This window comes from Daktulosphaira vitifoliae, unplaced genomic scaffold (assembly GCF_025091365.1).
Source record: "Daktulosphaira vitifoliae isolate Bord-2020 unplaced genomic scaffold, ASM2509136v1 Scaffold_1, whole genome shotgun sequence".
In the NCBI taxonomy this organism is placed as follows: Eukaryota; Metazoa; Arthropoda; class Insecta; order Hemiptera; family Phylloxeridae; genus Daktulosphaira; species Daktulosphaira vitifoliae.
The window spans coordinates 30,838,007-30,851,319 of NW_026099572.1; the positions used below are offsets into that span (position 1 = coordinate 30,838,007).

Sequence of the window (13,313 nt, forward strand, 5' to 3'; positions counted from 1 at the left end):
TTCTTATCAACCGCCCAACACTCTGAACCATACATCATAGCTGGTCTCACTTCAGACTTCAGTCTTGTAGGATTTAACTTTCAGCCTCATTGGAATTCTTTTATTGCATAAAAAACCAGACGTATCTCTCCGCTTGAACCACTCGCATTTTCCTATGTCTATATCCTCGTAAATACCACCGCTCTTTTTCACAACAGATCCTAAATACTTTCCACCTCTCCTATCACACCCTTGCCTATCGTCACTGATCTCCTCATTTCACCTACCTCGTGTTCTACTTTATCAAACTCGTACTCCATATACTCTGTCTTACTTTTACTTAATCTTAAACCCTTTTCTTCAATAGCTGATCTCCACACCTCTAGCCTTTGATTAATTTTCTTCCTATTTTCTGCTATTAGCACTATATCGTCAGCAAAAAACATGCACCATTGCACCTCTTCTTGTATTTCTCTAGTAATTTCATCCATCACCATATAGAATAAATAAGGGCTTAAAGTAGAACCTTGGTGCACTCCTACTCTTACCCAAATACCTTCTGATACTCTTCCTACGCTTTTACCCTGGTACAAGTGCTATCATACATATATTCTATTATATTAAAATTTAATATTATTTAAAAAATTTAGAATTTTTAAAATCAGTAAAACAAAATTTTTTTTATGTAAATACCTCAGATACTTTCCTTTCATTTTATAAAAATTATTTGAAAATCTGACCCTATACCTAATATAAGTTTAAAAAAAATTTGTCAAGACACCTTGTCTTCTATGTTCTCTATATCCCATACAAAGTAAAAAAAAATTGTTATTTTTATGTAAGAAATCATCTTTTTCGTGTTGTTATAATTTCTATTCTAATCTTTTCCATTTATTCGATATTGTATATTTAAAAAAATAATTATAAGTAGTTAAAAGTAATTCGTTATTTTATAAAAAACAAACTTAATACTTTTACAATAAAAGTATACAAATGTGTTTTAGATTTATTACAATAATTTCAAAAAGTATTCCTAGACGTATTTGAAAAAGTTTTATACTCCAGTACGATAATGTATTATTATGGATTTATAAACAAGTAACACGTACGTTTCGATTCAAAATTTTTTAAATGCATAAACCACCTCCCATATGTGGTGTAAAAAATATCAGTCTACAGTTGACTCGCGATAGTCTGACACTACGGGACCGCGGGGGTGTCGGATTACCAAAGGTTGGCTTTAATTAATTGAAGTTGCAGTGTATAAGTTTGAAAATCTCGTTAACGATGTATTTTTATGTAATATTTGACTAGAAAAGATTCAAAATAATAATGTCAAGCTTTAGTTTTTACAAAAGAAGAGTAATTTTTTTAATATTAAAATAATAACACAACATGAATCAGTTTTACAGATTAAGGTAAATAAATAACGTAAGCCTAACTATCTTCTTTACACTGTACAAAAAATAACTAAAACTTAAAAAAATCTATGATTTGTTTTTGGAACGAAGTTCCTTTTTTTTACGCATACATTCAGTCATAGCCTTTTCTTGATCTTCTAACTTCTTAGTTGTTTTAATTTTCAAGTCATCGGAGTCTGGATGTCCGGGAACATTGTCCAGCAGTAAAAGAGCCTTTAACGGCAGTTTCTTAGACTTCAACTGTTGTTTTACCTCTTTTACAAAGTTGTTTTTAAACCAGTCAAAGCAGATTTCTTGGGTCACCCATGCTCGGTGCTGATTCATATAAACAACTGGAAGATTTACAATTTTTGTGTTTTTAAAAGATCGAGGGTTTTTACTTTTGCTGACTGCTAGAAGTTTTGACTTACGACTCCCAGAGCCATTTGAGCATACTATCAAAGTGATCCTTTTTGTAGCTTTCTTCTAGAAACCTTTTTGTCGTCCCCTGTTACAAATGTTTTTGTTGGAAATTGACGCCAGTTTAGGCCGGTGTCATCGGCATTGTAAACCTGTTCAGGCGTCAGGCCATGTTTTGAAATTTTAGTGCTTAAACTTTTAATAAAGTTAGCGACTTCCTTCTCGTCGGTAAATAATTTTTCTCTATATAATCTTTTGCCCTATACCATAAACTTGAGAAATAGCCGTGGAAGTTTCATTTTATAATTTCCCATTTTTCTAGAAGATTTAATGTTTTATGCTTACGTTTATTGCTTCCACTTGTACTTGCATCACACTTAATAATAAAAAACGTAGGGTTAACTGTAATAATATCACAAATAGAGTAACTGCACACTCACGTTATTGCTACTGAACACAGCGAGGAACTAACGGTGATTCGTGAGATACTAGATTGATGACTAGTCGGACTACTGTACGTATCAGACTATAAAGTGTCGGACTATCGTGAATCAATTATATGCCAAGGTGGCGTGAACTTGAATAAATTTAAAGAGTTTTTCAAAACATAGACAACTATTTTATTGTAGGTGGTAATTATAATTCATTTGGGACGGTGTGACCGAGTCGGTAACGCGGCAGTGCTTGACGCGCACTGCCTCAGGTTCGAAACTCGGTCGCGGGCAACTTCATTTACCGAACGAGAGATCAGTTCGATAATTGGAGTCGCCATCTCACTCTCCAGCGATGAACTAACCACCCGTCCCGGAAAATAAATGGTTAAGAGACCTCCTCCTTTGGGGGTGGCCGCTAAATGGGTTGATAAAAGCATATTCATTGAGTATCAAAACTGATTACCCTCAAAAAACGTTCACTATTAAAATCAGTTAACTATAATAAAGCTGAGGTTATTTCTACTAGAAGACCAACATACTGTCTAAGTGACTCAAATAAAATTCCCGATCTTTTAAATATCTTCGTAATAAAGGTATTTATTTTAATTATGTTCAAGCAGAAGAGATGGTAAATCTGTCGTCTGAACACAATTTTGTGTTATTAACAATAAGTTCGAATGTCATATTAAGAAACCTAGCACAGGGGCGTCGCGGCACAGTGATGACGTAGCATGGTTGGATCAAGTATAATGATATCTGACAGTGATTGAAATCACTATAAAAAAAAAACACTTCGATGCAAATCTTTAGATAGTGTTTAATTTAAAAAAAAATAGTGGATTATTCCAAAAGCTACATGATCTGCTAGTTCCTTATTAATATCCTAATTAAGATAAAGTATGTCGAATGAAAAAGGGATTATTAAAAAATAATTATTTCTCATAAAAAAATTGTGTTGATCCATACACTTTTCAATAAGTTATAGCATTATAAAGTTAAAAATATAAATAATAAAATCGAGAATTTTCACACAATAATAGCATTCGGTAGCCATTTTCACCGTGAAGACAAAATAAAGTCCGAATTTTTTTCTTTTCTTAATAAAGTACATTACATTATCTTTAATTTAAGATATATATAAAAGTGTTCAAGTTTCCGCAACACTTTCAAAAGTTAAGTGTAAAAGTAAATTTTTTGTAAAAAAGTCATTTTGAAACCCCCCCCTGTACGCAAGTAAAGAGTCAGATTTATAAAAAAAATATACCAAATAATAGTTAAAGACATCATGCATAAAAAAAAGAATTATATTGATCCATACAATTTTCAAAAAGTTATAGCGTTATAAAGTTAAAAATATGAAAAACAATTTTTTTACAAAAATCGTATTTTTTTTTATTAACTTTGATGACTGTTTTCACCGTTAAAACAAAATAAAGTCCGAATTTTTTTTTTTCATAATAAAGTATATTACATAAGCTTTAATTTAAGATATATATATAAAAGTGTCAGTATTTACAGAACACTTTCAAAAATTCAGTTGAAAAAGTTCTACTTTCTATAAGCATTTTTATGTTTTGAACCCCCCCTGTATAAAGGGAAATTTAAAAAAAGGTTTGATATAAAAAAAAAATTTTTGTCAAATGAAAGAGGTATTTTTTAAAAAAGTTATAGCACTTTAAAGTTAAAAATGTAAAATACAAAATCGAGAATTTTCAAACAAAAATAACATTTGGTAGCCATTTTCACGTGAAGATAAAATAAAGTTCCACATTTTTTTTTCCATAATAAATTATATTACATTACCTTTAATTTTAGATATATATAAAAGACCTTCCGGAACACTTTCAAAAGTTAAGCTGAAAAAGTTGTCATTTTTAACCCCCCTCTGTGGGCAGATAAAGGGTTAAATTTATAAAAATAATATACCAAATGATAAGTGAAGACATCAATCATCTATAAAAAAACAAAAATTATATTGTTATGTTCATTTTTAAGAAAGTTATGGTAGTTTTAAGTAAAAAAAATTGAAATAATTTCAAAAATTAGCGATTTTTAAATTTGTAATTTTTTTGGAGGTTTCCCCCATTTACGGAGAACGAGGGAAATTTTTTCAATTTTTGAGGGTAATGTTTTCGACTAGTTACGATTTGTGATATTTTGATGTATCATTGAAAGAAATCCGTTCGGTGAGAGCTGAGAAAAAGTGGTAAGACACAAAAAAAAAACACATCATAGTAAAACCAATTCCTTCTCAGCTTCTCATCGAAACTAAAAATACGGAACAAGCAGAATGTATTATGTCCATTATATCAATGTATATAATTATTTAAACAATACGAGTTGCATAGAAATGCTTACTCAGATTTCTATTTAAATGATTTATTACAATAAATAAACATTTTGAGTTTTATTGTTAATAGTAATTATTTAAGTATCTGATCACTGATCAATTTAAAATATAGAATATTTTATTTTACTGATCACTACAGTCACTCATCACTATCAAAGACCAGCTACACGAAAAACCGTTGATTATATTATATTGTGTGACAGCTGATCTCTAGCGTCTTTGCTTTACTCACCTAACACGGCAAATCGATGGCCTCCCTGTCAATTACCATCCTTGAACAGTTCATCAACGTAAGTCAATGAATTTATTGTTTTGTGTCATATTTTTCGTAGCAAGCTCCTTCGCTTGAATGGTCATTGTACGCCTTTATTCTTAATATTTGTTTATTGAACCCTTGTACTCAAAGTTCTCATGCCCTTTCACCCCACCAGTAATTCCCTCATCCCCCAGGTGACACTTTCCCTTCAATAATAGCGATTTAAACAGAATTAAGGTAAAACGGCATTTTAGTGCGGCGCACAAATATCCGTCCTACGGTCTAGTTGTCTCGTACGAAACAGATAGCTAAATTATAATCTTTATTAAGAGAATAAAATATTTACTATATAAACACATTATTTGGTTAAATTATTGTAAAAAATATAGTTTATTTAATAAAATAAAAACTAGGACGGCCAAATATTATCAGTAATCATTCCATACTGATATAATACATTATTCGTAAGTAAAATAATATATTTTATCACAAAAAAACTTTTTGATATTTGCAAAGTGAATTTAAATATTAAACAATTACATTTCACCAAAAGATATTTAAAAGATTAATTTAAATCATTATTTCGATGCTATTCACAGATACTTAACATTTATTGTCAATTATATCTGTCAATAATTGATATTTTATTGTATATATCGTCCTTACTATTTTGTTAATTTTGTTTTTTATAGAGTGTGACAAAAATTGATTAAAAAATTATTTTATTTTGATGGCAGACTAAAATAAAAATAAAATGCTCTAATGACAAAAATGATTTAATTATGTAATTGTACTACCTTTTCAAATTTATATTGTAAAAACTCAAAATTTTAGCCGCTAAATTACATTAAAAAATAATAATACATTAAAGGTAATAAAAAAAATGGCCCATCGCTCTCTTGAAATGACAAATATATTAAGCTTCTTTTGCTCTAATCCAATGGTATATAAATTATCAAGCCTTTATAATGTTTTCTAACCTAATTCTTAACATAACTTTTTCTTTAACTTTTTTAAAACTCTTCATTACTTTAATAAATAATTTCAATAACTCTCTATAATATTTACCTTTTTTACAAATTAATCCTTTAATCATTTATCTATATTTTATTATTTTTGAATTTATTATATTTTCAATTTTTCCTTTTCCTTCTCTAGTTACAGAGACTTTTCGGAATAATTCAGTAATTATTATCTGAAGTTACTCAGAAGAATCTATTTTTTAAATAAAAGAAGTTCATTACTTGTTGCGTCTGGTTCAATATGTATAATAAATAAATTGATAATTACGAATGTTTATTAATTGTGGATTGTATCTTTTTATTAAATATTTTATTGTAAGCTGGCGATTTGTCCGCGCGTACGTATATCGAGCATAACTGGTCTTATATTGGTCGGCGACCATCATTATTATTGGTATCGCTTAATCGCGTGATAACGAGCGCGAACAATACTAAAAAAAAAACACCTTTAAAAAATAAGACTCTAAGAAACCTATCCAACATATCGACAACAGTTTTATAAAAAAGGTAATCTAATAGATAGACAAAATTACAAATGAGACATTTCAAACATTTTGAGACGATGCACTAAACTACCATTATAAAAATTCATAAATTATAAATATAACAGTATATATTGACCATTATAATGGTTTATGGGTCTTTATAGGTTAAAACTATACTGATGACTTAAGTTGTTTCCTATTTGTTTTTGTAATTTTTGATTTTATTGCTGTTTTTGTTTTAGTTACTGTTGTTACTGTTTTTGTTATTCTTTGAAAAAAAAACTGAAGCACAGTGTAGACAAGGCATAGATGGGACAAGTATAGATGATATTTGACAGTGATTAAAATCACTATCATAAGAAACGCTCTGATGCAAATCTGTAGATAGTGTTTCATTTAGAGAAATTGGTGGATTATTCCAAAAGCATCATCAACTCCTATTTCTTTGATTATACCCTAATTAGTAGTTCTTTGATTTTAAAATATAATATATGAATAAATACTAATTATAATTATTAAATTTAGTATGAAATTGATATTCAATAATTTAATATTGTAATTTAAACGGAGAAATTATAAAAATAATAAAGAAGTTGTATTTTGCTTTATTTTTACGTGTATAAAAATTTAAAGGGCTTGATACAATAAATTTTAATAAAAACTGTTTGTTACTATAAATAAATGCACTGAACTACAAGGAACTATCATCAGTAATAAAATTATACCATTCTAAATCAACTTTTCGTGATGTTTTCAAATCTGCAATTAGACTTTTTCTATCACTTTTAAGTTTTAATATTATCAAAAATTAGTATTTACATATAAAAAATTCGCATCGAAGCTAAAAAATTGGCTATTTAAGCTAACTCAAATTTAAAAATTACTTTTTCGACTTTAAAAAAGTAAAAAAAATTTAATAAGTTTAATTTCTTATGTCTTATGAACTTTATTCTAAANATTATAATGGTTTATGGGTCTTTATAGGTTAAAACTATACTGATGACTTAAGTTGTTTCCTATTTGTTTTTGTAATTTTTGATTTTATTGCTGTTTTTGTTTTAGTTACTGTTGTTACTGTTTTTGTTATTCTTTTAAAAAAAAACTGTAGCACAGTGTAGACAAGGCATAGATGGGACANATTTTGAATACAGTAGCCATTTGCGCATAGAAGATAGGTCGTCGGGACAAATTTTTATTTTCATTTTATAGTACATAAAATAAGCTTTAATTTGATATATGTTTAAAGGACGCAGTATTTCCGGAACATTTTCAAAAATTAAGCTGAAAAAATTAGTTTTTGTAAAAAAGTTTTTATTTTAAATCCCCCCAATTAGCAGGTTAAGTGTTAGATTTTCAAAAAAATGATATCAAATGAAAGGGAAATATCTAAGGTTTTAGTATAAAAAAAAATTATGTTGATTTGTTTATTTTTAAAAAGTTATGGAAGTTTTAAGAAAAAAAAGTGAGAAAAATGACAAAATTTACCGATTTTTAAATTTGTAATTTTTTTGGATATTTTCCCCATTTGCGGGGAACGAGGGAAAATTTTTCAATTTTTAAGGGTAATGTCTTTAACTAGATACAATTTGTGATCTATTGACGTATTGTTGAAAGAAATCGGTCCAGTGAGAGCTGAGAAAAAGTGGCAACAGACAAAAAAAAAAAAAAACATATCATAGTAAAATTAATACCTTCTTAGCTTCGCATCGAAGCTAAAACACTTGAAAATTATTTTATTTCGATTGCTGAGTACAAAAAAGAATAAAGTGGATTTTTGACAAATATGAGTTGATGTGTAATTGTACTACCTTTTCAAATTTATATTATAAAAGTTAAAATAAAGAAAATAAAGAAAACAACTAAATACTTCCTCAGCTTCGCGACAAAGCTAAAAAATTGAATTTTATTTAAATAGAATAACACTTTTACCTATTTTTATTTTAATACTTACGTACTATACAAAGGCCAGTAGCTTGTTTTAATGTCCAACCAGGACAACAATAGTTTCGAAATCGTGAGCGGCATACGTTTGGACTAAAAAATATGTATTAAATTTTCATATATTAAATTTTGCCAGTATAAAAGTAATTTATAAAATTAAATATATTTGTCATGAAGAATAATTTTTCAGCGAAACGGTATTTTAAGAAATCTTTAATTGTCTACTAAATTAATATTTTAAATAAAACTTAATTAAAATTTACTAAGCTGAACCATTCATACGATTAATTGATAAATATATATATATATATGTATTTAACTAAATTGTAGGAATATTTTTACATGTAACAACAAATTAGTTAAGATTTAGAAATATAGAGTAATATGAACAAAAACTATAAGGAAAAACTTTTTTCAACGAAACGTACATTATTTCTTTTACATAGAATTATCCAAGTTCATCATCATCATCATCTCTTCAGCTATTACTAACTATCTCAATTAAAGGGCAAGGTATGTATCACTGTTAAAGCTTGCATTCAAAAACCTTCTAAATATAATTTAAGTTCGAATAACTGAATTTAACGGCATTTTGTTTGCTCATATCATTTTTTAATGTCAACATATGAGTTTTCTATTTTATCATTAAATTCATGTATCACAAATTAAAAAATCAAAGAGTTTTATACAAGAAAGTTTTCAGTAAAACCAATGGTCTTTAATTTTTTGGAAGAGTTCGGTAACTGAATCATTTAACTTCTGTAACTTTTTCATGTAAACTAGTTATAAGTATACATATATTTAAAGTAAACTTTTATTCACTAATAAATTAATGCATTATAAGAAATAACAGAGCTATTTTTATGAAATCTTTGAATTTTCTAAAAATTATCTGTAAGTTTGATCCTGAACATTGTATGTAAAATAATATACATAATTATATATTTTCATATGGGGAAGATAGGATCCGATTCAACCCTTTTTTAATATAAAATTATTATAGTAAATTATTTTTATGTTTTTCTTTTAAGAATTATTTTAATACTCCAAACATAATACTATATAAAAAATTTTTTTTATTTTAATTCTGACTTACGTGAAAAACATGTTTTTCAAAATTGAATGATTTAATATTTTACAACGAAAACTTTGCTAATATTTGGCTTAACATTTGGAATAATTTAGTTTATCATAATAACTAAAGCACTAACAGAGAATTTACAAAAAAATTGTTTAATTCTTTAGAAAAACTAATTTTTACCATAATGCTAATTATGGCTACATTACATAACGCTTAATAAACCTATAATAAGATAAAACTTATACTATAATTGTATGAAATCCAACTTAAAATACAAAAATTAATTTTGCAGGATTCGTCTGACATGGTTTTACACACTTTATACGTTATAATAAAACACACGTATGATTAATTTTATTAATAAAAAATGACAATAATCCTTCATAGAAAAGTACAACATAACATAATACAGAGAATAGAAAAATGGTTCTTAAATGACTTAAAAAATATATGGCACATGAACCAAATAAATAATTTAAGCTAAAATTTAAAAGCTCGATACTCCTAAGTCCTTTTAGTATAATAATCATAAATACTTGATCACAAAAACTCCAAACGTTTGTGTTGATGTTATTTGGTCAAATTAATTAAAATTGTGCACATTAGAATTATTCTGAGTAGAAACCAATGACTATTAGATTATATTTAAGAATTTATTAAAATATAAACATAACTTATAAAACAATATTTATTTTTTTACTATGTTTTTCAATATTATTTAAAATTAAAAGAATCAAATATAATAATTTATCTAATTATATCAAATACAACAATTAATTTTCAACTATTGAGTCATACTGTATTTTATATTTGAAACAATCTAAGTATTTTATGGTGTTTGATTTTTAAATATTTATTATAATTCATAAAAAAAATTATATAGAGAATGATGAGACAAGTCATATCCTTAAACTTTAATTGAATATTTAAAGGAAGTATTCCTTAAAAAAAATTGAAAATTAGTTACTTCTTGATATATTAACAACAATTAGTAAAAAATTCATTAATTAATATTAATATTATTATGCAAACTTATGAAAGATCTTTCAAATACATTAAATTTTGTACCTTTTCAAGAAAATATTGAAACAAATTAAATTTTCTTATAAAATATTTTCCTTACAATTATTTGCTTATTAAAATTATTTTAGATTATCGATGTAAAATATACTCCTATGAACATTTTCTTGAAAGCTTTAATAATAAAAAAAATAAATGTCTATTTTCGTCTCAATAGATGCATAAATTTAAAGACTATGATGAAGAGATAAATAGAGAAACCGACACATTAAATATTTTGCAATAACTACGGAACCCCAAAAAAGTAACAGAGCACTTTTCACTTTAAGGTTTTATTTCAAAAAATAAACGAATAACTATACACTTCATTAGATACGTTGTTCATTAAATGAATATCTATTTTCGAACTTTTAATCTAGTAACTATTAAAAAAATTAATTTTAATTTGTGTCAATTATTTTTTTTATTTTGATATTAAATAGGAACGCTGTTTATAATTAACATTCATTTTTAACAAACTTAACCGACATAAAGCACTTTACAGATAAATTTAATTGTTATTTAGTAACATCCTTTAACTTTTACTGTAGAAGTTAATTTAGAGACGACATGTCCTTACCCTCCAACTGGGACCAGGTGCGCGGATTCTGCTGATGAAGGTGGTCCGCCTGGATCGCCGTTGTTGATAGCTGGCGGTTGTGCCGTAGCCAGCAAGCACAACAGGGTAGCCGCTAGTACACAGCATACGGCACTTGGGAATCGCCTCACCATTTTGGGTGAAGCCACCACCTTAGAGGCAGCGTAGGATCACCTACGATCTAACATAACAATATTTTCGATCTTAAAACGAACAAAACTTTTGTTTAACCAATCGAATCGCAACAAAAATTACACACTACAAATTTGTCAGTTGTCAAAATTGTTTATAAAAAAAAGTTCGAAGCCAAACAACTTTTATCGGCACTTCCTTGTCAATACAGAAAAAAGCGCACTAATCCGGACTGTATTGTTCTCAAATTTTAAAAATCTAACCGTGTCTGAAAGCGGCTGCACTACTACTACAGTCTCATGTGCGTCGCCCATGACATAACAGTTGTGATAATAATGATGATGATACGATGCCGCAGAGTATATTAGAATCCCACACGGTATACCCAACGACCTCCGCTGTAGTCGTACAAGTATTTCTTCTCATCAACGTGTGTGTTTATTTAAATAACATACATCCATTTATAACGATATGCATAATATACACTATACGGGCCATTGCACACAACATATTTTTAGATCCGTCAACGCGGTCATTTCAATTTAAGGCGTTCCACTCTGTCGCATGTGTTATCTTAAGTAATCAAGTTTTTTTGGACGCATTGACTCTAATTAATTATTTGATCGCTTAATACTTCAATTCGACCGAAGCTGCAACTATCACCATTTACAAACATAACACTGCCAATATAACAAGTAAACGTTATGGTCACTTTTTTGTGGTACTGTGAATTAGTAGTTTATTTACTAGTTTTCTAAATTATATTATTGGCAGCAACGAACATGATTTAGATATTTAAATGATAACAACATATGTAGAATTAATAGTTTCCAATCATCAAGAGCTAAAAAATAAAAAATGTAACACGTGGAAAGTTTTAAATATCTTACACTGTTAGAGAACATTGAATACAAATTCTAAATTAAGCTTAATAACATCTTATTTTACAATTAACACTATAATTTGTAGTTCTCAATGAAAAAGATTATCAAAATATTTAAAAATACGCATTTATTCAGGTATAAGTTTATTTTGATCAATTCTAATAATTTGGTAATGATGTTTTATTTAAATAAAAATTCCCTGCGGATATATTATAATAATAGGTCTAAAAGATTTACAAAATAATAGTATGTAAGTTTGGAGTATCATTAATAGAAGTCTTTTTTTAAATCAATAAATTCAAAATATACAAGTATAGATATGTATTAATTTATTGAAATACAATTTCTAAATTTCATTAACTTAAAATTGTAATGATTTTTAGAACAGATTTTTTAAAATAAGTTAAAAAAGTCAAAATTATTATCCTATCTAATTTTTCTATTTATTTTTATATTCATAAAAAACCCATGTATGTTTTTACAAACATATTTTTAGGTTCATTGAAAATCTAATTTTGAAATAATATAGAACCATGTAGTCTTTTACATGCTTGTGAGATTTAATATTTTTTTCCAATTACGTCTTACATTATTTCGAAGAATTTATAAATTTCATATACTAATAAATATGTTTTATAAAAAACATTTTTTTCGACTAAATAAAACGAAGATCTCTTAAGGAAACAGTATTTTGCTATACAAAAGAATTATATAGAAACATCAAATGAATAAATAATCATACTATAAACATGAAATCTTTCATAAATATTTTCTAAGAAAAATTACTGCAAAATATTAACGTTTATTAAAAACTCAATCTACCTTTAGAATTGATATCAAAATTATAGAAAATGTCTTAAATTAAAATTATTATGCTGGTGTTAAAGCAATATGTATAGCCATTTTTTTAATCTTGAATTATGTTGAGATTACTTTTTGAATGGCAGTGTCAAATTATTTGTATAAGTTAAAAATTCATACCGTTTAAAACATTTCATAAACTTTATTAACTTTACTTTTTAACTTATTTCAATCTAGTTCGGAAAATATTGAACAATGTCAATATTAATGATATATTTTAAAAATATATTTACCATTTATTATAAATACAGTCTATTATTTATCTATGAGATTTATTAGTAATTAGATTTATCACATTCTAAGTATGTATTATTATATTAATATTTAATATAATATCATTGGTAAACTTTTTTTTTAATAAAAATTTAATCAAAAAGTTAATATCACCATCAAATATAAAAACAAGTATTT

At 26.8% G+C, this 13,313-nt stretch overlaps 1 protein-coding gene across 5 annotated transcripts in view; it reads right to left on the reverse strand.

The window, feature by feature from the left end:
* Positions 1–11,560, reverse strand: part of LOC126893894 (fibrillin-2-like) — a 47,943-nt gene extending 36,383 nt beyond the window's left edge. For 3 of the 5 annotated variants that reach the window (XR_007701284.1, XR_007701285.1, XM_050664436.1), the window contains exons 1-2: positions 11,008–11,560; positions 8,298–8,380 (exon numbers count right to left, since the gene is read on the reverse strand). Coding sequence is in view for 3 of the 5 variants with exons in the window: in XM_050664436.1 (XP_050520393.1) it covers positions 8,298–8,380; positions 11,008–11,159 (235 nt within the window). In the remaining 2 variants the exon portion in view is untranslated. Of the gene's footprint in view, positions 1–1,510; positions 2,219–8,297; positions 8,381–11,007 lie in introns of those variants that run through there. The other 2 variants (XM_050664434.1, XM_050664437.1) reach the window with 2 other exon arrangements.
* Between the last annotated feature and the right edge of the window lie 1,753 nt (positions 11,561–13,313).